The sequence below is a fragment of the Cetorhinus maximus genome, chromosome 14 (assembly GCF_964194155.1).
Source record: "Cetorhinus maximus chromosome 14, sCetMax3.hap1.1, whole genome shotgun sequence".
Lineage (NCBI taxonomy): Eukaryota > Metazoa > Chordata > Chondrichthyes > Lamniformes > Cetorhinidae > Cetorhinus > Cetorhinus maximus.
This window is the reverse complement of record NC_135892.1, coordinates 59,392,082-59,418,507: the sequence shown is the minus strand read 5'-3', so window position 1 is coordinate 59,418,507 and position 26,426 is coordinate 59,392,082. Positions and strand designations below refer to the sequence as shown.

At 41.0% G+C, this 26,426-nt stretch overlaps 1 protein-coding gene across 2 annotated transcripts in view; it reads right to left on the bottom strand.

The window, feature by feature from the left end:
• LOC144689684 (proteasome activator complex subunit 4-like) overlaps window positions 1-26,426 on the bottom strand; it is a 172,010-nt gene that overhangs the window by 132,162 nt on the left and 13,422 nt on the right. For both annotated transcript variants that reach the window (XM_078556977.1, XM_078556978.1), the window contains 6 exons: window positions 25,521-25,565; window positions 18,200-18,349; window positions 9,372-9,435; window positions 7,809-7,883; window positions 7,401-7,523; window positions 4,628-4,720 (listed from right to left, as the gene is read on the bottom strand). In XM_078556977.1, the coding sequence (XP_078413103.1) occupies window positions 4,628-4,720; window positions 7,401-7,523; window positions 7,809-7,883; window positions 9,372-9,435; window positions 18,200-18,349; window positions 25,521-25,565 (550 nt within the window). The remainder of the gene's footprint in view (window positions 1-4,627; window positions 4,721-7,400; window positions 7,524-7,808; window positions 7,884-9,371; window positions 9,436-18,199; window positions 18,350-25,520; window positions 25,566-26,426) is intronic.

Here is a 26,426-nt window from a genome sequence, read left to right as displayed (position 1 = left end):
GGTCATGCAGGGCCTTTAAAGGTTTTACTGTTCAGAGTACAGTTACAGTACTTGAGATATTGCAACACATCAACTGAGTCATGTATTTTTTTTTATTCATTTATGGGATGTGGGCATCACTGGCTAGGCCAGCATTTATCGCTCATCCCTAATTCACTTGAGGTGATGGTGGTGAGCTGCCTTCTTGAACCGCTGCAGTCCCTGTGGTGAAGGTACACCCACAGTACTGTTAGGGAGTTCCAGGATTTTGACTCAGCAATGGCAAAGGAACAGCAATATATTTCCAAGTCAAGATGGCTATTGGTTTGAAGGGGAACTTCCAGGTGGTGGTGTTCCCATGAGTCCGCTGCCCTTGTCCTTCTGGGTGGTAGTAGTTGTGGGTTTGGAAGGTGCTGCCTGATGAGCCTTGGTGAATTCCTGCAGTGCATCTTGTAGATGGTACACACTGCTGCCAGTGTTTGTTGGTATGGAGGGAGTGAATGTTTGTGGAAGGGGTTCCAATCAAGCGGGCTGCTTTGTCCCGGATGGTGTCAAGCTTCTTGAGTGTTGTTGGAGCTGTACTCAACCAAGCAAGTGGAGAGTATTCCATCACACTCCTGACTTGCGCCTTGTAGATGGCAGACAGGCTTTGGGGAGTCAGGATGTGAGTTACTCACTGCAGGATTCCTAGTCTCTGACCTGCTCTTGTAGCCACAGTATTTATATGGCTAGTCCAGTTCAATTTCTGGTCAATGGTAACCCCCAGGATGTTGATAGTGGGGGATTCAGCGATGATAATGCCATTGAATGTCATGGGGCAATGGCTAAATTCTCTCCTGTTGGAAATGATCGTTGCCTGGCAACTGTGTGGTGTGAATGTTACTTGCCACCAAAGCCTGGATATTCTCCAGGTCTTGCTGCATTTGGACATGGGCTGCTTCAGTACTTGAGTCGCCACGAATGGTGTTGAACCTTGTGCAATCATCAGCGAACATCCCCACTTCTGATGGAAGGAAGGTCATTGATGAAGCAGCTGAAGATGATTGAGCCTAGACCGCTACCCTGAGGAACTCCTGCAGTGATGTCCTGAAACTGAGATGCTTGACCTACAACAACCACAACCATCTTCCTTTATGCTCAGCATGAGTCCAAGTTTTCCCCAATTCCCACTGACTCCAGGTTTGCTATGGCTCCTTGATGCCACTCTCGGTCAAATGCTGTCTTGATGTAAAGGTCAGTCACTCTCATCTCACCTCTGGAGTTCAGCTCTTTTGTCAATGTTTCAACCAAAGCTGTAATGAGGTCAGAAGCTGAATGACCCTGGGGGAACCCAAACTTAGCGTCAGTGAGCAGGTTATAGCTAAGCAAGTGCCGCTTGATAGCACTGTTGATGACCCCTTCCATCACTTTACTGATGATCGAGAGTAGACTGATGGGGTGGTAATTGGCTGGGTTGAATTTGTCCTGCTTTTTGTGTATAGGACATACCTGGACAATCTTCAACATTGCTTTGTAGATGCCAGTGTTGTAGCTGTACTGGAACAGCCTGACGAGGGGCACGGCATGTTCTGGAGCACAAGTCTTCAGTACTGTTGTTGGAATATTGTCAGGGCCCATAGCCTTTGCAGTATCAGTACCTTCAGTGGTTTCCTGATTTCACGTGGAGTAAATCGAATTGGGTGAAGACTGGCATCTGTGATGCTGCAGACCTCCAGGGGAGGCCAAGATGGATATCTACTCGGTACTTCTGGCTGAAGATTGTAGCAAACGCTTCAGCCTTATCTTTTGCACTGATGTGCTGGGCTCCTCCATCATTGAGGATGGGGATATCTGTGCAGCCTCCTCCTCCAAGGAGTTGTTTAATTGTCCACCACCATTCACAACTGGATGTGGCAGGACTGCAGAGCTTAGATCTGGCCCATCTCCCGCGCATCCACCCCCATGCCTTCTCCTCCCTCCCAGAAACATGATAGGGTCCCCCTTGTCCTCACTTATCACCCCACCAGCCTCCGCATTCAAAGGATCATCCTCCGCCATTTCCGCCAACTCTAGCATGATGCCACCACCAAACACATCTTCCCTTCACCCCCCCGGCGGCATTCCGTAGGGATCGTTCCCTCCGGGACACCCTGGTCCACTCCTCCATCACCCCCTATTCCTCAGCCCCCACCTATGGCACCTCCCCATGCCCACGCAAAAGATGCAACACCTGCCCCTTCACTTCCTCTCTCCTCACCGTCCAAAGGCCCAAACACTCCTTTCAAGTGAAGCAGCATTTCACTTGCATTTCCCCTAACTTAGTCTACTGCATTCGTTGCTCCCAATGTGGTCTCCTCTACATTGGAGAGACCAAACGTAAACTTGGCGACCGCTTTGCAGAACACCTGCGGTCTGTCCGCAAGAAAGACACAAACCTCCCTGTCGCTTGCCATTTTAACACTCCACCCTGCTCTCTTGCCCACATGTCTGTCCTTGGCTTGCTGCATTGTTCCAGTGAAGCCCAACGCAAACTGGAGGAACAGCACCTCATCTTCCGACTAGGCACTTTACAGCCTTCCGGACTGAATATTGAATTCAACAACTTTTAGATCTTGAACTCCCTCCTCCATCCCCACCCCCTTTCCGTTTCTTCCCCCTCCCTTTTGTTTTTTCCAATAATTTATATAGATTTTTCTTTTCCCACCTATTTCCATTATTTTTAAATCTATACCTTTAATGCCCTGTTAGTTTTTCCACCCCACCCCCAGTAGAGCTGTACCTTGAGTGTCCTGCCATCCATTCTTAATTAGCACATTCGTTTAGATAATACCACCACCTTCAACACCTCTTTGTTCCTTTGTCTGTGACATCTTTTGATTATCTGCTCCCATTACTGCTTACTTGTCCCTACAACCACGCCGCCCCCGCCTCCCCCCCCCACCCAAACTTCTCTCCCCCCACCTTAAACCAGCTTATATTTCACCCCTCTCCTAATATTACTCAGTTCTGTTGAAGGGTCATGAGGACTCGAAACGTCAACTCTTTTCTTCTCCGCCGATGCTGCCAGACCTGCTGAGTTTTTCCAGGTAATTCTGTTTTTGTTTTAGATCTGATCTGTTGGTTGTGGAATCACTTAGCTCTATTTCTTGCCGCTCTTGCTGTCTGGCACCCATGTTGTCCTGTGTTATAGCTTTACCAGGTTGACACCTCATTTTTAGGTATGCCTGGTGCTGCTCCTGGAATGCCCTCTTGCACTCTTCATTGAACCAGGGATGATCCCCTGGTTTGATGCTAACGGTAGAGTTGGGGATATGCCAGGCCATGAGGTTACGGATTGTGGCTGAGTACAATTCTGCTGCTACTGATGGCCCACAGCGCTTCATAGATGCCCAGTCTTGAATTGCTAGATCTGTTTGAAATCTATCCCATTTAGCATGGTGGTAGTGCCATCCAACAGGATGGAGGGCATCCTCAATGTGAAGACGGGACTTCATCTCCACAAGGACTATACAGTGGTCACTCCTCCCGATGCTGTCATGGGCAGATGCATCTGTGGCAGGCAAATTGGTGAGGATGAGGTCAAGTATGTTTTTCTCTCTTTTTGGTTCCCTCAACACCTGCTGCAGGTCCAGTCTGCAGCTATGCCCTTTAGGACTCAGCCAGCTCGGTCTGTGGTGGTGCTACTGAGCTACTCTTGATGATGGACATTGAAGTCTCCCACCCAGAGTGCATTCTGAACCCATGCCACCCTCAGTGCTTCCTCCGAGTGCTGTTCAACATGGACAGGTACTGATTCATCAGCTGGGGGCTGAGGGGTGGGTGCACGTGGTAATCAGGAGATTTCCTTGCCTGTGTTTGACCTGGTGCCATGAGATTTCATGGGGACTGGAGTCAATGTTGAGGACTCCAAGGGCAACTCCCTCCTGACTGTATACCACTGTGCTGCCAGCTCTGCAGGATCTGTCCTGCCAGTGGGACAGGACATACCCTGGGGCAGTGATGGTGGTGTTTGGGATGTGATCTGTCAGGTATGATTCCATGAGTATGACTATGTCAGGCTTGACTAGCTCCCCCTATTTTGGCACAAGTCCCCAGATTTAAGTAAGGAGGGCTTTGCAGGGTCAACGGGGTTGGGTTTGCCATTGTCATTTCCGGTGCCTAGGTAGATGCTGGGTGGTCCGTTTGGTTTTCATTCTTTTTTATTGCGGTTTGATACAACTGAGTAGCTTGCTACGCCATTTCAGAGGGCATTTAAGAGTCAACCACATTACTGCGGATCTGGGGTCACATGTAGGACAGACCACGTGAGGAAGGCAGATTTCCTTCCCTAAAGGACATTAGTGAATCAGATAGGTTTTTATGACAATCAGCAATGATTTCATAGTCATCATTAGATGTTTAATTCCAGATTTTTATTGAATTCAAATTCCACCATCTGCCACGGTGGGATTCAAATCATGGGTCTCTAGATTATCAGTCCAGTGATGATGCCACTATGCCACCGCCTCCCCTCATTAGGCATAGCTTGTACATTTAATATGAACTGGCTAGTACAGGCAGCAGAAAGCAGCCACTCAAATAAGTAAATAACTGAATAGGTAGCATCCTGCCTCTCATGGCTGCATTATTACTTATTTTCATAGATGTAATAAAAATCAGAAGTACCTACCAACCATCTCCCATTATTAGAAGGATGGTAGAACGATGCAATGCTGTTAAAAAATCCACTCAGGTGCTTCTGTGCCAGTTTACTGGGACCACCCTATCAAATTAAGAGATTTAAAAGTTGTTATTCAGTTTCAACTACAGCATGATGTCCAAACTACATCACAAATTTTACAGCGTGAAAATTCAGAATGCAAGTCATTTGCAGAAAAATATTTCAATTTTGCTTTCTCCACCTTTCAAATTTGTTTTACTAAACCTAATGAGAAAATTCATAATGAAAATTATCTAAAATTCTCATTCAATGACAGATAGTAAGGGAGTGTCAAGGCAGTTACACAATCAATGGAATATGTATGCACATAAATGACCCTTTTTGTAGAACTTGCCTAATATCTCCTTGACGCTTGAAGCTTTTATCGGTACCTTCTGAACATTTATAAATGACAGACAGGAGAAGGTCAGCTGATCCACCAAGCTTATCCCATATTGTCATGATGTAACTCAAGATCTGCAACTCTCACTCCCCACCTCACAAGCCAATCAAAGAAACAAGAGTAAGCCATTCAGTCCCTCTCATCTCTTACCACCAATTAGATCATGACTAATCTTTAATTTACCTGCTTTCGATGCGTGTCCATTGATACCTGTGCCTAATAAAGAGCTTAAATTTATACAATGCCTTCCACTTCCTCAGCGCGTCCCCAAAGCACTTTATAGCCAATTGAGTACTTATAAAGCGGGTCATTCTTGTAATGTGGGGAATCAGGGGAACCAATTTATGCACTGTGAGATCACCAAAACAGTGAGATTGACAATCAGGTAATCTGTTTTAGTGATGCTGGTTGAAGGTTAAATACTGGCCAGGACAATAATGCCATGGGATTTTTTACATTCATCTTTGAGGGAAGACAGGACCTTGGTTTAATATCACTTCTCCAACATTCCAGCATCCCTGTTGATTTCGGTCTTGAACTTTTCAATTGACAGAGGATCTACAGACCTGGGGGGCGAGAATCCCAGATTTCCTACTACTTTTCATGTGAAAATATGCAACATTCTTAAATGGTCTAGCTCTAATTATAAGATTGTTCCTCTTTGTTCTGGGTTTCCCCACTAGAGGAAATATATTTCCTATGTGCATTGTCAATTTATTTTACTTTTAAACCTCTTAATGTTGCAGGGTCCAAGACTTTGCACTAGTTCATGACTTGCTTTCCAAAATGCCTCATGATGTTTTTCTATGTTAGAAACACTATGTAGATACAACACCATGTAGTTGCATCAGAAATAATCAATGTCTTTGCCATCAAAGACCATTCTAAGGGCTTACTGCTAAGAGCAGCAAGAATTACGGATGTTATGCTTTTGTAAAAAATACTTAACCCTGCTGATATATTGTGTAACTTTACTTAATGTTCTGTATTAGTTAATGTCCTGCTTTCCAAACTATTTTTGTTCTTCTAGAAGTGATATGCGAATAAATAATTTAATTCTTTTTAATTCATTTAGGCCAGCATTTATTGCCCATCCCTAGTTGCCCTTCGAGTGGTGGTGGTGAGCAGCCTTCTTGAACTGCTGCAGTCCCTGTAGTGTAGGTACACCCACAGTGCTGTTAGGAAGGGAATTCCAGGATTTTCACCCAGCGACAGTGAAGGAATGGCGATATATTTCCAAGTCAGGATGATATGTGGCTTGGAGAGGAACTTCCAGATGGCGGTGTTCTCATTGGCAGCTGCTCTTGTCCTTCTAGATGGTAGCGGTCGTGGGTTTGGAAGGTGCTGCCTAAGGAGCCTTGGTGAGTTTCTGCAGTGCATCTTGTAGATGGTATACACTGTTTGTCGGTGGTGGAGGGAGTAAATGTTTGTGGAAGGGGTGCCAATCAAGTGGGCTGCTTTGTCCTGGATGGTGTCAAGCTTCTTGAGTGTTGTTGGAGCTCACTCATCCAAGTGGAGAGTATTCCATTACACTCCTGACATGTGCCTCGTAGATGGTAGACAGGCTTTGAGGAGTCAGGATGTGAGTTACTCACTGCAGGATTCCTAGCCTCTGACCTGCTCTTGTAGCCACAGTATTTATATGGCTAGTCCAGTTCAATGTCAGGTCAATGGTGACCCCCTTGATGTTGATAATGAGAGATTCAGCGGTGGTAATGCTATTGAATGTCAAGGGTGATGGTTATATTCTTTCTTGTTGGAGATGGTCATTGCCTGGCACTTGTGTGGCACGAATGTTACTTGACATTTTTTGGAGTAATGGAAGAAAATGATGGGCACCTCACAAATTTTTAGCAAATAATTTACTGAAGAATAAGTGTTAATTGTTATATGTAGGCTTTGGAAACTCATATACAACAAAGAGTAAGAGATTTGTTCTCATTACGGAAACAGTTATTTATCTATCTGCATAGCTTAGAATCTTGGAAATGAAGGTTTCCAAATCCCATCATTTCTGAGGGATGCCTGAAATCAATGGGCAATTGCTGCTGAAAAAACTTGCTTAATAATGAGGACAACAGAGCACAGCAGTGTAATAAAACTAGCTGTGAATAATTTACACATCCATCTTTCCATTCACAAATACATTTTGCATGATTATGGTGCTACTGCAGAATGTTTGATTGGACAATTATACTGAGAAGTTAAATAAAATTGGTGTACAACAGAACAACTTCACCACAAAATTAATAAAATACTTACATTTATTTACTAGCATTTATCAATAAAATATATAGTCACTCCCTATGAATTGCAATAAATCCATAATTAAATACTGACCAGCATGGAAGTAATCCAAACCACCACATGGCCAATTTCATAAGCGCTTGATAAATACTTGGAGATTAAAACTTGGCTGCTTCCTACTGGCAGATTTAAGCTTCTCAGAATTCTGGTAAAAATCTGTAAAATATAAAACAATCACTAAATAACATTCTTTTAAACACAACTTTTGGGTATTTCTTTTTACTTAAGATAACAAAAATTATAAACAAACAAAATTAGAATTAAAATTGTGGCAGCATCTTTTCTTTTGGATCACTGATAGTGAACTAGGAAACAAATGAACACTATTATCAATGCAAATATGCAAATAAAAATTCTGACACAATCACTATGTACAATTACTCGAGACTGTCAAGTTACAAAAAACAAAAAACAAAATCTGAAAATAATAATTCAGTTTACCTTTGGAATGTATTCATCCCAATCTATGTACCCAATGTTATCTGTAGCCAAACGTGAAAACAGGTTTACCAAATTCTGCCAGAAACAGAAAATAAATCTTTAAGTTCCAATGAATTAGCTTTATTAACAAGCAAATCTCAATTTAGAATCCTCCTTAAAATAGCTGAAAATTTGTTACGTTATTGGAAATCATATAAGAACTACAGCACTGATGTCCCCTACTTTGATGCTTTTAGACAAGCAACTCTCAAAATAATTACAGTTTTTTTGAACTATCAATCCATCCAGGGTGATCCCAAAAATGCTAATTCTTCCCATTAACATTCTCTACTGAATGGTTTCATAAACTAAAATGTATCTGTAACAACTTAAATCTTTCATTTAAGAGTGAAAAGTCTGAACAAAAATTGCTTCGCAAAAACACCAGCAATTTGTATACAATATGCTGTAATTTCTTATCATTTGCATTTATATAGCACCATTAGCATAATGTACCAAGGCACTTCACAGAGGTATAATCAAAATAATGGACACCAAGCCAAAGGAAGAGACACCAGAAGGGGTGAACAAAAGTTAAGTCAAGAGATGGATTTTAACTGTGAAGGGATTTGAACACACTTGAAATTTTATAGTTTAAAGCTTTCGAGAACTAGGTCAATAAGGTTGCCTGCGCACCTTGGAGCTGGGATAGGATGCGAGCAATAAAGTTTTAGATGAGCTGACGCTTAGGAAGGTGGGGGATCAAAGGCCATTCAGGAGGGGGCTGGAACATTCAAGTCTGCAGGTGACAAAGGCAAAGGTGAACTTTTCGGCAGCACATAGGATGAGATAGATGAAGGTGAAAGTTGACAGTCTTTGTGATGGAGAAGATACAGGGTTAACAATAGAACTGAAAATGCTGGAAATATACAGTAGGTGTGATGGCATCTGCAGGGAGAGACACAGTGTTAACAATTTGGGATGATGGCCATTCATAACTCTGTTTCTCTGAGATTTGGAGTTGAGCAACGTCAGCATACACATGGAAGTTGACCAATGCCTCCAGATATCTTCAAGGCGTTTTCAGTATTAGTTGGGTCAGCTCTGGTTCAGTTGGTAGCACTCTCGCCTCAGAGTCAGGAGGTTGTGGGTTCAAGTTCGACTCCAGGCCTTGAGCACAAACATTAAGGCTGACACTCCAGTGCAGTACTGTGTAAATACTGCACTGTTAGAGGTGCCATCTTTCAAATCAGACATTAAACCATGGCACTGTCTGTCTCCTCAGCTGGACGATCAAGATCCCATGGCGTGTTTCCGCAGAAGAGCAGGGGAGTTATCCACAACGTCCTGCCAATATTTATCCCTCAATCAACATCACAGATTATCTGGTCATTATCATATCGTGGTTTTCAGGAGCTTGCTGTGTGCAAATTGGCTGCATATTGGCTACATATAAGAGAAGCTATGGATTAAAAGCACTTTCACCTTCTGTAAAGCACTTTGCAACATCATGAGGTTGTGAAAGGTGGTACATAAATGCATGGCTTTCTTTTTTTTAATTAATCCATGGAATGATTGGCTTACCCCTTCCCACTGAGGGAGGTTCTGAACTGTGACATAAAGGCCTATAAATTCATCAAACCAAAGCCTGTAGGGAATTAAAAAAAGATAATTCAAAATATATTACTGAAAACATATCAGCAATTTAATCATCAATAAGCAAAAGAATCAGTGCCCTTGTATAGATTCATATTTATTTACCTTTAGCTGGTTGATCTCCTGTGTCAGTACACATGGGATATAAAGAGCAAGTGTAGTCTTTGGGTGAAGAGAGGTTTGAGGGCAGAGAATAATTAGACTAAGGTGCACAGAAATAACTAAATTCCCATTTTGAAGTTATATATTATGCTTCCATTATAAACTTCTATTTTCATATTTATAATACAAACTGCTTAAATAATTGTCATGCTGTAATTTCACCCTTCCATCCATGGGAACACTGCATTGGCTCACACCAGAAGGGTGCAAGCACAATATGACATGTTTACATAGGCAACATCTGTCATAATTGTGAAAAAAGGAATTTATAATGAAAATAGTTGACGTGTGCACAAAGTACAATTTTTAATACATTAATAATCAATTTCCATAACATTGCTGATAAGTTGAAGAATATATCTTTGTATGGCTGCTTTTCTCACTCTTTCTCTCGTTCTCTTTCTCTGCTTCAACCACCAACTCCACAAGTGAACTCGGCCTCACAGCCCTTTGTGTATAAACAATTCCTCCTGCTCTCAGTCCTAAATCACTTGCAATTTTGTCCCCTAATTCCAAGTTCCTCCACTACTAGAAATATCTTGTTTCTCCCAACCCAGTTTCATCCCAAAATTATATTAATTTCAAATCATACCATAAATGTCCTCTGCCCTGAGATGATTCCATTATTCTTTATGGTCTTAAACCATGAAAGGCCTTGTTTTTAATAGTTGTAAACTTGAACCCCTAAAGATCTGTTCTTCCAAGCCTCCCCCAAAGTTACTGTAGATGTTGACATATAAGTCCACCTTTGAAGCCGCAAAAAGAAATCCCTCCAAAAACAGGGTCGATTTAAACACTGAGTATAAAAGTGAACCACCCATGGGTGTGAGTGGTTGCCATCTTTATCATAGGAGCACAGGAGCAGCAGTAGGCCATTCAGCCCCTTGAGCCTGTTCCACCATTTAACTAGATCATGGCTGATTTTCTACCTTAATGCCATCTTCCCGCACTATCCCCATATCCAGTGATCTCATTGGTATCTAGAAATCTATCAATTTCTGCTTTGAACATGCTCAATGACTAAGCCTCCACAGCCCTCTGGGGTAGAGAATTCCAAAGATTTACCATCCTTTGACTGAAGAAATTCCTCATCTCAACCCTAAGTGGCCTATCTCTTATTCTGAGACTGTGTCCCCTGGTTCTAGACCCCCTAACCAGGGGTAACATCCTTCTTGCATCCACCTGTCGAGCCCTGTAAGAATTTTGTAAAGTTCAATGAGATCACCTCTCATTCTTCTTAACTCCAGAGAATACAGACCCAGTCTCCTCAAATCTTTCCTCATAGGGCAATCCCGCCATCCCAGAGATTTGTCGGATGAACCTTGGTTGCACTCCCTCCAAGACCAATATATCCTTCCTTAAGTAAGGAGTGTTACCAAAGTATAATAATTTTCATAATATTTTTCTGGTTTGTTGTAAAGTAGGCTTATGGGTGAGTGTATAGATGGTTCTGTAAGATTTAATTACATTTGGAGTCAGGTAGACTGCAAACTTGAAATTATCAAAAGAAGCTAGGTGTAGAAATGTACTTTAAATGCTAATGAGTAAACATGGATGCTGTCTTAGCATGCAAGGTGTGAAGGGGATTTGCATTTTTAGATAAGGGATTGTTTGGATTTCTAAGGGATGTTAGTCTGTTTACAACTCGCCAGATAAGCAAGGCTAGGCAGTGTGTTTATTTTTCCCAAAGGTTACTGATAATATTAGCAAGTTTTTATACTTTTGGGAAAGGTACAGTTCCAAAGACATATGGAACAATGGAACTTACATGTTAAAAAGAGAGAAACATGTGTAAAGGAGAATGAAAGGCTATGTTGGGGGCCACGTAAGATTTAACAGGACTGTGTGAAACAGTATTGAAGAAGCCTCCAGCCATTTATGCAAAAGTCTGTTGTGTCCAGTAACTAGAGTTGGAAAAAGCCATTTGGAATTCCACTGTCAAGTGGGTACGATGTTAACTTGCTAGTTTTTTAAAAATCTAAAATCTATTATGGACTGTTGCCTTAAAGGGGGCATGTAACTGGGAGTCAGATTAATTAGGAATTTTAGGGGTTATTATAGTATTAAGTAATTGTAGTCTTATGTATGTTCTTGAAATCTTTACTTTTGTTAATAAATATTTTAATTTAATTTTTTAACTATCTATAGGTCTTGGTGGGCTCATTACCTGTGAATTCAGTGCACACATCTTCTCATAATAAACACAAATTGTAAAACCGTTGTGATAACGTGGCCAAGTTTCCCTTGGGGATCACATCATCTACCATGTCATAACAGGAGACCAAAACTGCACACAATACTCCAGGTGTGGTTTCACCAAGGCTCTATACAACTGCAGCAAGACTTCCATACTACTATACTCAAATCCACTTGCAATAAAGGCTAACATACCATTTGCCTTCCTAATTGCTGGTTGCACCTACATGTTAGCTTTCAGTGACTTATGGATAAGAACACCCAGGTCCCTTTGGACGTAAATCTCTCCCCATTCAAGAAATACTCCGCATTTGTTTTTTCTACCAAGTGAATAACTTCACATTTTTCCCACATTATATTGCATCTGCCATGTTCTTTCCCACTCAGTCTGTCTAAATCTCATTGAAGCCTTTTTGCATCCTCCTCTCAACTCTCATTCCCATGAATTTTTGTCTCATCAGCAAACTTAGAAACATTACATATGGCCCCCACATCCAAAGCATTGATATAGATTGTGAATAGCTGGGGCCCCAGCACTGATCCTTGCGGTACCCCATTAGTCACAGCCTGCCAACCTGAGAATGATCAGCTTATCCCGACGCTCTGTTTTCTGTCCATTAACCAATCCTTAATCCATGCCAGTATATTATCCTCAATCCTTACTGGAGGCCTTCTGAAAATCCAAATACATCAGAACCACTGGTTCTCCCTCATTTATCCTGCTAGTAACATCCTCAAAAAAACTCCAACAGGTTTGACAAACATGATTTCCCTTCCATAAAACCATGCTGACTCTGCCCAATCTCACCACTATTTTCTAAGTGCATAGTTATCACATCCTTCAGAATAGGTTCCAACATTTTCCCTGCTACTGATATCAGGCTAACAGGTCTGTCGTTTTGTTGTCTCTCTCCCTCCTTTCTTAAATAGTGGGGTTACATTTGCTTCCTTTCAATCTGCAGACACCATTCGAGAATCCATAGAATTTTGAAAGATAATCACCAATGCATCTATTATCTCTACAGCCACCTCGTTCAACACTCTGGGGCGTAGATCATGAGGTTCAAGGGGTTTAGAAACTTTCAGTCCCATTAATTTCTCCAGTACTACTTTTTTTTACGAACACTAATTTCTTTCAGGTCCTCAGTCTCACTAGTCCCTTGCCTCCTCAATATTTTAGGGAGGTTTTTTGTATCTTCTTGCATGAAGACAGACAAAGTATTTGTTTAGTTTCTCTGCCACTTCCTTATTGCCCATTATAAATTCTCCATTCTCTGCCGGTAACGGACCCACATTTACCTTTACTAACTTTTCCTTTTTACATACCTACAGAAGCTTTTACAGTCCGTTTTTATGTTCCTTGCTTGTTTATTTTCATATTCTACTTTCTCTTCCTTTATCAATTTCTTGGTTCTCTTTTGCTGAACTTTAGAATGCTCCAATCGTCAGGTTGACTACTTCTTTGGGAACTTTATATGCCTCCTCCTTTGATCTAAAAGGAGCCTAACCTTCTCTATTTATTTATGGTCGGATCGTTTTTCCCGTTGGCTTTTTGTGTTTTAAAGGAACGCAGGTTTGTTGCAAACCATGTATTAGTTCTCTAAATGCTAGCCATTGCCTGTCTACCGACGTACCTTTTAATGTAGTTCCCCAATCTATCTCTGCAAAACTTGCCCTTCATACCTTTGTAGTTTCCTTCGTTTGAAGATTGAAGGCCTCAGTTTCGGATTAAACTACATCACTTTCAAATTTTGTGTAAAATTCAATCATATTATGGTTATTTTTCCTTAAATGCTCTCATACAACAAGATTATTAATTAGCCCTTTCTCATTGCACAATACCAGATCTAAAATAGTCCTTTCTCTCATTGGTTCCTTAATGTACTGTTCTAGGAAACCATGTATATATTCTTGGGCAAAAACAGAAAATGCTGGAAAACCTCAGCAGGTCTAACAGCATCTGTGGAGAGAAAAAAAAGTTAACGTTTCGAGTCCATATGACTCTTCTTTAGTCATATGGACCGAAACATTAACTGTTTTTTCTCTCTCCACAGATGCTGTTAGACCTGCTGAGTTTTTCCAGCATTTTTTGTTTTTGTTTCAGATTTTCAGCATCCGCAGTATTTTGTTTTGGTCTTCCTCAACATTAGTGCTAATTAGGTTTACCCAGTTTATGTGTAGATTGAAGTCCCCCACGATTACAGTATTACCCTTGTTACATGCACCTCTAATTTATACTGTGCCCTACATTACTACTATTATTTGCTGGCCTATAAACAACACCAACCAATGTTAGAACCATAGAAAAGTTACAGCACAGAAGGAGGCCATTCGGCCCATCTTGTCCATGCCAGCCCGAGGACACCCAGGTGCCCTTTCTAATCCCACCTTCCTGCACCTGGCCCATAGCCCTGCAGCTTACAGCACTTAAGGTGCAGATCCAGGTACTTTTTAAAAGAGTTTAAAGTTTCTGCCTCTACCACCAACTTGGGCAGCAAATTCCAGACACCCGCTGCCCTCTGCGTAAAAAAGTTCTTCCTCATGTCTCCCTACACCCTCTGCCACTTATCTTGAATCTATGTCCCCTGGTTCTGGAATTCTCCATCAAGGGAAACAATTTTATCCTGTCCACTCTATCTATTCCCCTCATAATTTTGTACACCTCAATCAAGTCACCTCTCAGCCTTCTTTGTTCTAAGGAAAATAACGCCAACCTATCCAATCTCTCCTCGTAGCTACTCTTTTCTAACCCTGGCAACATTCTTGTAAACCTCCTCTGCGCTCTCTCCAGAGCTATTACGTCCTTTGCTGTCCCTTGCTGTTTCTTAGCCCCACCCAAACTTATTCTACATCTTGATCTTCCAATCTAAGATCTTCTCTCAGTAATGTACTGATACCGTCCTTTATTAACAGTGCCACCCCATCCCCTTTTCCTTTGTAAATACTGAATACATTTGAACTTTCAGTTCCCAGCCTTGGTCACCCTGCAGCCATGTCTCCATAATAGTAATTAGATCATATCTGTTTACTTCTATTTGTGCCATTAATTCATCTACCTTGTTACCCGACTACAAACAGCATTTGCAGAGTACCTTTAATTCTGTCTTATTATTTTCGCATCTCTAGCCTTAACTGTTGGCGCACTTTTATGTTTGTACACTCCGTCCCTTCCTGACACTCTGATAACTATTTCCCTTATTGCTATCCTGCTTCTTACCTTCGCCTCTCTCTTTAGTTTATCACATCTTCCCTCAACCCCACTATTTAGTTTAAAGTCCTCTCTACTGCCCTAGTGATACCACTCACCAGGACATTCATCCTAGCATGGTTGAGGTGAAGCCATCTCAACGGTACAGCTCCCCCTTTCCCCTATACTGATGCCAGTGCCCCAGGGATCTAATCCCATTTTTCCCACACCAATCTTTAAGTCACACTTTTAACGCGCTAATTTTATTTACCTTACGCCAATTTGCTCATGGATCAGGTAATAATCCAGAGATCATTACCTTCTGCTTTTTAATCAAGCCCCTAGCTGTTCACACTCTCTAAGCAGAAGCTCCTTCCTAGTCACATGGGCCACAACCACTGGATCCTTCCCCTCCCATTACAAGTTCCTCTCCAGCCCAGAGCAGATGCCCCAATCCCCCGTGCTGGGCAGGCAACACAGTCTTATGGATTCTTGCTCTCGATTGCAAAGGATTGTGTCTATCCCCATCACTATACTGTCCCTTACGACCACTACATTCCTGTTATCTCCTCCCACTTGAATGGCTTCTTTAACCTTAGTGGTAAGGTCAGTTTGTTCATCCACCCTGCAGTCCCACTCTCATCTGTGCAGACTGCAAGCACCTCAAACCTGTTGGACAATTGCAAAGGCTGAGGCTCCTTCTCTTCTAACTTCTCGATCCCTTTACCTGTCTCACTTGCAGTCACACTCTCCTGCCCCTGACCACTGGCAAAAACAGAAGACCCTATCCTAAGGGGTGTGACCGTCTACTAAAACAAAGTGCCCAGGCAACATTCTCTCTCCCTGATGTGTCGCAGTGTCCGCAGCTCAGTCTCCAGCTCAATGCCTCTGAGCCGAAGCTCAAGCAGTGGACACTTAAGTGCAAGCGTGTTTGCCCTGGATCACACAGGCATCCAGGATCTCCCACAACCTGCAGACACAGCACATCACCTGCTCTGCCATCCTTATTGTATCTTAATTAATCAAGTAATTAATTATTTTCTTAATTAATTTTAAATTAACCAGTTAAGAATAAAAGAAATAATGGACTCACTAGTTTCTTACTTCCTTTCTGCTAGGGTCTCCATATCAATTATAAGGTAGGGTTATTTAAAAGTTGATGTTTTTCTAAATTCTACCTCTTTACAGACAGTCCCTAAGAGCAGCTACTCACCAACCAATCGGCTTACGGCTTTCCTGCAAGGTCACTGTTTGATTTTTTTTTCTCTCTCTCTCTCAAATTCAGCACGCACTGGAAGCTGAAGCTGCTCTTTGCAGCCCTGTTGCTCTCACTGGTTCTCGCCTCAGACTCCCTAGCCACGTAGGGTTTGCTCTGTGTGGGCGTGCCTTAAGCTCCCACACATCTTCGCAACACAGCCTGTATCACATGCTTGATCCTTATAACCCAGTTATAAGGCACAGGTGTGTTAAACATCCATTTGCGGGGTGAAAAGTTGAGGCTGACTACTGATGCGAGTACAGCACGTTGTGGCTGAAAGGGGGAGGGGGGAGGGAAAGAGTCGACTTATATGGTGAATATACGCGAAAACAGTATTTTTGGGGCCAAAAAAGGGTCATCTTAGATGTCAGGTCAGCTTATATGCTGCAATCTGCAGTACCTTTTTTTAAAAAGCCAAAATATGCTACCTGAAGCTTATTAACATGGAATTTCATTTCCTGCTTTTTCACCTATTCCATCATATTATCTCCTTCTGATTTCCTTAGTCCTCAGTTATTTACTATGTCTATTTTAGCATTGTCTGCAAACATGGACACATTCCTTCTAGCCCGACATCCAAATAATTGATGTACAGTGAACTGAAGAGGTCCTAGAACAGAACAACAGAACATTGTTGGACATCACTATGCACTTCCAACCATTGAGAAACATCAACACTCTCTTCCTCACTTCTAATCATTATTTTAAAAGCAAAACTCTACCCTTCCTGCAATTCTAAATCTTATCAGAATCGCCACTAGTCTTCTGTGTGGTACCTTACCAAAGGTTTTCCAAAGGTCCATGTATAACACATTAACTGCATTCTCCACATCCATCATATCTTGAAGAATTCTGTTAGACTTTTCAAACACAATCATCTTTTCTGAAATCTATGTCAGTTGCTTCAATTTATTTTGATAGATTATCCATCTTGGCTAGCCTATCAGAGGGAATTGCTAGACAAATAAATGCCTGACTTGCCCCAATAAATGAGAAACACATGGTCCAGTGTTGTGAAGAGATATTGTGTATAATGTTATTGGAAATTATTTTTTTAAATGGAATTCTACTGGGGGTCTGTGTCTAGGCGTGTATCTGTGTGTGTCTTAATTGGATTAAAGCCAGCTAGACAGGGTGCTTTGATGTACAGTAGTTTTGAGATGTTAATTGGGTGAACAGTAAGTAAAGTGTTGATTTGCATTTGTTGAATAAACCATTCAAGATTGCAGGTAAAATCTTGCACCAAGCTAGAAGAAGCCAAAAAATGTGTCAATTTATTTTTTCAGCTTACTAATAAAATTGATGCTATGAAAGGGGTTTTATTGTTACAAGAGCTGAAGTTCAAAAGGCCTAGTGATACAATGGAAAATTTACATTTAATGGGAAATATAGGTATATACAGAAAGGAGTTGGTGTGTGTACACCTCCACACCTCCAACCAAATTGCAAAGGAACCTCATTTGGAATTCGTACGGTCAAATGTGCTTTGCCTGGTGTCTATTTAAAATCTATGGGTTACTGTTGCCTTAGTGGAGATTTACCTGGGAGTGATTAATTTGGGGATTTGTTAAAAAGTTATTAGAGTAGAAATTTGTAGCCACGTGTATGTGTTTAATTTGTCGTTAAATTAATACATGTTTAATTTAGTTTTATATAAAAACCATGAGACTCGGTGGTCTTATTCCTACTGAATTCAAAGTCTGTACCTCGAAATTACAAATTGCAAAAACAGATTATGACAGTTGTTTCAAGTTTCCCTCTGGGATTTGAACAACTCAGCCTTTACCATCGGCTGTCGTAATACCAGACATCTCCAGTCACTTTAGCAGTCTTAGTACAGAAGCCCAGGAAATGAATGCCTTTTCAGAGCTTCAGAATAGTATACACTAGAGGGAGAACCATCTAAAGAAAAAAAAAATCTAAAATAGAGTAATGAGCTATCCACATACTGACCTGAATCCTTTATGATGCAGATGAGGAGGAAGGGAGGTAGGAAGAAACATTTCAAAATAGCTGATTGCCTTCTGCATGGTGACATCAAAAGGACACATTAATGGCTTCCATTCATCTAACATCTCTGCTGTAGCTTCATCTGGAAAATACCTGGACACACAAGATACCATTTCTGATCATAAAATGACACCACATTCCAACACAATATTGCAAACAGCACACCTGCATGATAAAACATTTAAAAATGTAAACATACGCTGTACTCAGCCAGTTAACCACTTAGTAATAGGGTTTTTCCTTAATAATTGTTGACTGCCAGCTTCAAAGAGCTGTAGGATTCAAATAGTGTAAACAAATGATTATAAGACAGTTTGGTTTTACTGCAGTACAGCATAAAGTATATGAACAGATGAAATCTGACTCGTTGCTGGAAAACAGAAATATACACATCTGGTAGTCTAAAGTTCATGCTTATTTACTTTGTTGAAATAATTCATGGATTTCTTAGGAACATTCTTTACCTAATGTTTTTGATTTGCCTCTGCAACAGGGATAATCTGTCACACACACTGTCAATGTAGGCCCATAACTACCAGGCTCCAGCGCGTCGTAACTGGGGGTACCCCGAAAACGCACTGAGGAAACCCCTCTGCCCCCGGAGGTCTCCAGGTAAGGATTATGCGGCAATTGTACGGGAACTTCAAACTTCCGTTGGGCAATTGCCCTTCAATCTGAACCATCCTAAAGTAAGATATAAATTGCAAACTTTGGATGGTTCCAACTGTCTTACAGTAATAGTTACCCAAGAAAAGTTAGAAAAATTAAAACTACTTCTAACTCCTTGGTAACAATAATGCTGACCCCACCCAACCTCCCACAGTACTGACCCCACTCCTCCCATGGGAACACTCCTGACCACCTTACCGTCCCCCCCACCCCACCGCCCTGGACTGACAGCCCCCCTCCCAACTGACCGATTCCATCAATCCTGTTCACTTATTTTACAAACCTACCTTTTCTATGGCTTCTGAAAGTGGCTGGACTTTTAAACCTACCCACTTTATAGCAGCTAATGCCGTAAAAAAGGGGGTGTGGCTTCCTTACCTCTTACTCTGCAGCCCTTGATTGAAGGCCTTAGGAGCGCGCTGCCCTACACAGTTCTGAGTCGAACGGTTGGGTGAGAAAGGATCAGCTGTATCTCCAGGTAAGAAACTAGGAATGGAATGGCAATCCAACTCTGATTGTCACTCTGTGGAAGTTCAGACCCAGTCTCTAGTTGCCTTCATGGCATCAGAGCTTTCTATACTAACCAAGGTTCAATGTCCAGTCTTTCAAACAAGAATTTTATTGTGCTCATACAAGGAACACAGGAAGTTAGCATGCAGGTACAGCAAGCGATTTGGAAGGCAAATGACATGTTGGCCTTTATTGCAAGAGGATTGGAAAATAAGTCTTGCTACAATTGTACAGGGCTTTCGTGAGATCATATCTGGAATATTGTGTAGAATTTTGGTCTCCATATTTAAGGAAGGATTTACTTGCTTTGGAACACAGCAAAGGTCTACTAAATCGATCCCTGTAATGAGAAGGTTGTCCTATGAGAGAGGCTGAGTAAATTGGGCCTATACCCTCTGGAGTTTAGAAAAATGAGAGGCAATCTCATTGAAATAGACAAGGTTCTGAAGGGGCTCGATAAGGTAGATGCTGAGAAATTGCTTCCGCTGGTCAGGGAATCTAAAATACGAGGCGCAGTCTCCAGATAACGGGCCAATAATTTGGACCAAGATATGGAGAAATTACCTCACTCAAAGGGTTGTGAATCTTTGGAATTCTCTACCCCGGAGGGTAGGGATGCTCCATTGTTGAATACATTCAAGTCTGGTAAGGAACAGATTTTTGGTTTCTCAAGGAATCAAGGGATACGGAGAGCAGATGGGAAAGTGGAGTTGAAGCCCAAGATCAGCCATGATCGTATTAAATGGCGAAGCAGGCTCAACGGACCATAAGGTCTACTCCTCCTCCTATTGCTTGTGTTCTTGTATTTGTGGTAAATATAAGATATTAGAATTGTAATATAAACAAATCCAGTTTCCAACATCACCTGTATATCTATCTGAAGCCAGAAGCTCTGATGCATTGAGATAACAACAAAAAAAAATCATGTTTGTCATGGAATTGGCATTATTGGTGATAATCATATAGAATTATGCACGGCCAAACCATAAGCATGTACTGCTTGGAGTACTCAGCTTTCCTCATCAAAAACTGGACAGAATAGTTTGACATTCACTCACACCACTGCCTGGTTGAATAATTCCACCAGTTCTTGGTCAGGTTACGACTACTTGGACTAACTTGTACTGAGCAAAGTATTATGCTTCAGAAGAGTAAAACTGACTCCCAAGTCATTTTGCTATGTAGTGAGTGTTTATGGCTGTGACTTTAAGATCACAGTCCCTGGCTTTGGATTCTCCCACCAAATGAAATATTTTCCCTCTTCTATCCTATCAAATTGTTTAATCAGTGTAAATACCTCAATTAGATCATCCTCAAACTTAATAATTAAATGAATACAAACCATGTTTACGCAACCTGTCCTCATAATTTATGCTGTTAATTTGTGATATTGTTCTCCAGAATCTGCGCTGTATACTGCACAAGGCCAACATATATTTCTTGAGGCTTAGTGCCCAATACCAATCAGAGTACTCCAGGTGGTATCAGATCAATGCTCCATGCAACCAAAGCATCAGATCTACACATTTGCATTCCAACATATTTGAGATCAAGGGCAACACTACATTTGTATTTTTGATTACTTCTGGACCTGTGCACTAGTTTTTAGTGTTGTGTACATTCCCATCCAAGTCATTTTGCTCCTCCACAGCTACTAATCTCTAAAGATTAAGAAAATATTCAGCTCATCTTTACCTGATCCAAAGTGGATCTACTTCGATAAAAGCAAAATACTGTGGAAGCTGGAAATTTGAAACAAAAGCAGAAAGTGCTGGAAAAACTCAGCAGGTCTGGCAGTATCTGTGGAGAGAGAAACAGGGTTAGTGTTTCGAGTCCATATGACTCTTCTTCAAAGCTATCACTCTGAGGAAGGGGCATACGATCTTGAAACATTAACTCTGTTTCTCTCTCCACAGATGCTGCCAGACCTGCTGAATTTTTCCAGCATTTTCTGGATCTACTAAGAGGCAGTCTACAGTAAGACCGTACATGTTACATTGAAGATTCTCTTCCTATGTCATTCAAAAATAACTTGAAATGTATCCAGAATATTCAAGATATTAAAGAATGTTTTAAACCAATATGAAATGCAACTCTTAGGTACGCTGTAAAAATTGACTCTAAGTTAGGAAATAGGAGCAGGTGGTGGTTATTTGGCCCCTCAGGCCTGCTCTGCCATGATTCTCCCTCAGTTCCACCTTCCCACCAAATTCATATCCTTTTGATTCTTTTAGAATCCAAAAATCTATTGATCTGTCTTGAGCATACTCAATGACGGAGCATCTACAGCTCTTTGGGCTAAAGAATTCCAAAGGCTCATAACCCTTTGAGTAATAAAAATTCTCATCTCAGTCCTAACTGGCCAACCCCTATTCCGAGTCCTCAGGCAGGGGAAACATCCTCCTAGCATCAACCCTGTCAAGCACCTTGAGAATTTTATGTTTCAATGAGATCATCTCTCATTCTTCAAAACCTCAGGGACTATAGGCCTAGTCTACTCAATTTCTCCTCAACGCACAATCCCTCATTCCAGGAATCAGTCTATTGAATTGTTGTACTCCCACTTAAGGTAAGGATATGCTTCTCTAGATACCGAGAAGAAAACTACACAGGACAGTCTCACCAAAGCCTTATATAATTGTAGTAAGACTTCTTTACTCTTATACTTCAATGTCTTTGTAACAAAGTTTATGATTCCATTTACTTTCTTAATTGTTTGCTGGGGCCTTCATGTTAACTTTGTGATTCATGTACAAGGACACACAGATTCCTCTGAATACTAACACTTCCCAGTTTCCCACCATTTAAAAAATATTTCACTTTTCTATTTGTCCTACCAAAGTGGATAACTTCACACTACTCTACATTATATTCCACCTGCCACTTTCTTGCCCAGTGACAGCAAAGAACTGATTTCTTTTAATAGAGCAGCTGAAGTTGAGGACACGCTGACTCAGCAATAAACATTCAAAGGGCTGTTAGGTTAAGTTCTGAAGAACACAAAAGATCAATATATATTTATGAAAACAAAACTGTACTTCATTGCCAATACTGGAAATATGACCTTTTCCTGATGAAGAACAGCTGATGAAAGTGCCTGAAGACGACACACTCATTTATTACGCTCACAAGCAAAAAAACAAACAAATTTGTGAAAGGACAAATGTATCCACCTCTGATTGTGTAAATTGCGAATAACAAAGGGCATACAAACTTGTCTGTGTACAAAGACACATGTAAACATGCATTGTATAGTACTGAGTCACACATCCCATGGTGCTTTACAGAAGTAATATAAGACAAACATGCCCAAAAGCTTAGTCAAAGAGGTATGTTTTAAGGAGTGTTTTAAAGGAAGAAAGCGAGGTAGAATGGCAGAGAGGTGCAGGGAGGGAATTCTAGAGCTTTGGGCCTGACAACTGAAGGCGCGGCCACCAATGGTGGAGCAATTAAAAGTCAGGGATGTTCAAGAAGCGAGAATTAGATGAGCATATGTATCTTGGAGGGTTGTGGAGTTGGACAAGATTACAAAGACAGATAGGGGTGAAGCTATGGAGAGATTCGAAAACAAGGTTTAGAATTTTAAAATCATTGCTTGACTGGGAGCCAATGTAGGTCAACAAGCACAGCATGAGAGGTGAATAGGAGATGATGTGAGCCTGACACAAGCAGCAGAGTTTTGTATGCCTCAACTTTATGGAGAGTAGAATGTGAGGCACTGGCCAGGAGTGCATTGAATGGTCAAGTCTTCAAGTAACAAATGCATGAATGGGTTTCAGCAGCAGATGAGCTCAGGCAGGGAAGGAGTTAGATGATGTTACAAAGGTGAAATAGGTGGCTGTAGGATGTAGGATGGATGTAAGATATCTGGTCAGAATGTCATTATGACACCAAGGCTGCGAACAGTCTGGTCCAGTCTCAGGCAGTTACCAGGGAGAAAGATGGAGTTGGTAGCTAAGGGATGAAGTTTGCAGCATGGACCAAAGACAATGGCTTCAGTCCTCCCAATGTTTAATTGGATGAAATTTATGCTCATCATGTTTTGGTCATCAGGCTAGCAGTCTGATAACTTAACAGCAGTGGAGAAGTCTAGAGACTTAAGAGATGAGGAAGAGCTAGGTGTCATCAGCACATGTGACAATTAATGTGTTTCTGATGATGTCATCATGGGGCAGCATGTAGAGAAGAAATTGGGGAGGGGGGTTGGGGGTGGGGGGAGGCGTGGTGCAATGCCAAGGGTAGATCCTGCGGGCGAAATCAGAAGTAATGGTGTGGGAACGAAAAGGGAAGTTTCAATCAGATAAGGGTAGAACCAGGTGAAAGCAGCCCATTTAATGGAACAAAAGCAGAGAGGCATTGGAGGAGAATGGTGTGGTCAACCTTGTCGAAGGTAGCACACAGGTTGAGAAGGATAATGAGAAATAGTTTACCTTTGTCACAATGGGAGGTCATTTGTGACTTTGATGAGAGCCATTTCAGTTCTGTGGCAGGAGCAGAAACCTGATTGGAAGAATTGAAACTTGAAGTTTCCAGAAAGATATGCATAGATTTGGGAGGCTACAACATGTTCAAGGACTTGAGAGAAAAAGGAGCTTGCAAGGACAGGAGGCAAAAAGGGCTTTTTTTTTTAAGGAGAGGGACAATGACAGTAGCTTTAAAGGAGAGAGGGACAATGCCTGTAGAGAGAGAAATGTTAACAATTTCAGCTAACTTGGGGTCCAGGAAGCGAAGTTGGGTGGTCAGCAGTTTAGTAGGAATTGGTTGAAGGACCAGGAGGTGGGTATCATGGGCAAGGTAAGTTCAGAGAGCGTATGAAGGGAGATAGGAGAGAAAGATGCTAGTTCAGGGCTAGGGCAGCTGATCGGTCTTTAGTTAAATGACAAAGTAGTCCATGAGCTCCTCACACTTACTGATGGAGCTGAGGGTGAAGGACACAAAGGGCTGTGCAGTAGAGAAAAGCCACTGGGGGATTATCCCTGCATTCCAGGATCATCCTGGAATGCAATGAGAAATTTTAGCAGACAGAAGCAGGATATGCTAGCGCTTCATGTGGTACAACCAGATCTGGTGCACTGTAAGACAGATGTCAGTGCTGAATGTGTTAGATATGTTTTCCTCTCAGTCTGTTTTGACGGATTTAATCAGTACTTTGGAGCCTACTGCATATACATATAATTTGAAAAGTTAGACTGATCATTATAAGTAAAACTCGCCACTTTGTAGACCTTACTCCATATTTCTTTCCAAACTTCATATAAAGCCAGGTAATGCATCCATGCACACTTTGGAATATTCTCTTTATTACAAAGAAACAGCAGCAACCATCTTAAAGAAAATAAATCTTCACATAGGGCAACATTCTGGCATGCCTCAGAAAATTCTTTGAGAAAACAAAGTTTTTAGAAGCTGGTATATTGACAGCTTATTTATTATACATAACTTCTATGGTGCAAACATTAAATAAGCATATTTGGCATTGCCACTCATCACTGCTTACATTACATTTGTCAGCAAGTTTGTATACAACATAAAATGAGAAAACATATGTTCTGATTGATTTGAGTCCTACCCACCATCCTATTTAATGTGGTAGCTCCTGATCCCACCATTCAATTGATTTGGGCTCCTGTTGCACCTTCCAAATGACTGGAATGTTTGATGATAGCACTTTCTAATCCCAGTAAAGAAAGTCAAGTTTTTTGTGAACTCGATGGAAAGACGATGGTTTACCAAGTATTGAAGCATTAATCTATTGCAATTAGGCTATCATGGGGCTGCAATAGCTACTGATTTCTCTTATAGCCTGGTTGCTGTTCTTATAAACCATTCCCTCCCATCTCCACCAATGCTTGCTGAAACCATCCTTTAAGTACTGTTCATCTATTCTTATAAATCAGACTAAACCCAACTATCTGGTCAGAAATTCAAATTTAAAATTTCTAAATATTATAAATCTTCTTTAACTGTTGATACTTAGAGTAAAAGCTCAGTTGAATGGTAGAAACGCAAACAGCAAGGGAAGAAATCAAAACACATCAAGACTTACAATACATTGGAATATTACGATAAGAAAATCTGCACTTACGGTCGACAGCACTTCACCAGTGTCTTCAACACATTTTCTACGGAACTTAAAAGAGAAAGAGAATTAGTAACACTTCAATCAGGAGCAAAATTAAAAGCAGTTCATCAGTAGAGGTGCTCTAGTAATATGTTGCATGTGAAGTCTGAAACAATTAGACATCAGTTACTACTTCCATGACTGCATCCTACTGCACCCATTACTTTCACACAAAGCTAATCAATAAGATTAACACTTCACCATCTTTCAGCATTCACTGTATTTTTCAACTCTATTTAAGAATGCAAAGGAAGCTAGAACTCAAACTGGCAAGGATTTACATGTTATATACTCGATTTGTATTTCTTTCTGGTTTATTTTACACTTAGTTTCATCTTTTGATGTTAAGAACCACAAAATGTCAGTATAATTGTCACAAAAAAAACTGTCAGAACAGAAGAGTGAATGGAGTAAATTTCTTCTTTCACTTTTCTAAATGCAGGATTAAACTAAGCAGATTCTACTCACAGACAGTTACAAATCTCAAACAAGGGCAAAGTGCAAATATAAATTGCTCCATAAATTTCATATCAAAACACCTTGAACATTACAGCTATATATAATTGGATTTTAATTCATTTATTCTACTTCACACATGAAATCTCATTCGAATAATAAACATCCTTATGCAATTTTCCAGCAATGGCCTTGAATATAAAATGAATCCATCAATAAAATCACACATGACTGTAAATAGAATATGCAAAGAGAATATTGTACTTAATTTCTGCTACATGTAATTGAATATTTTAATCTATGCAAGACACTTCTAAAAGTTCTTCTTAGCAGTACTCCACTATGTTATTAGTGATGCACAGAAGGCATTTATGCAAATGACAGCCCCAAACCATCTCAAAGGGAAATTTAAAT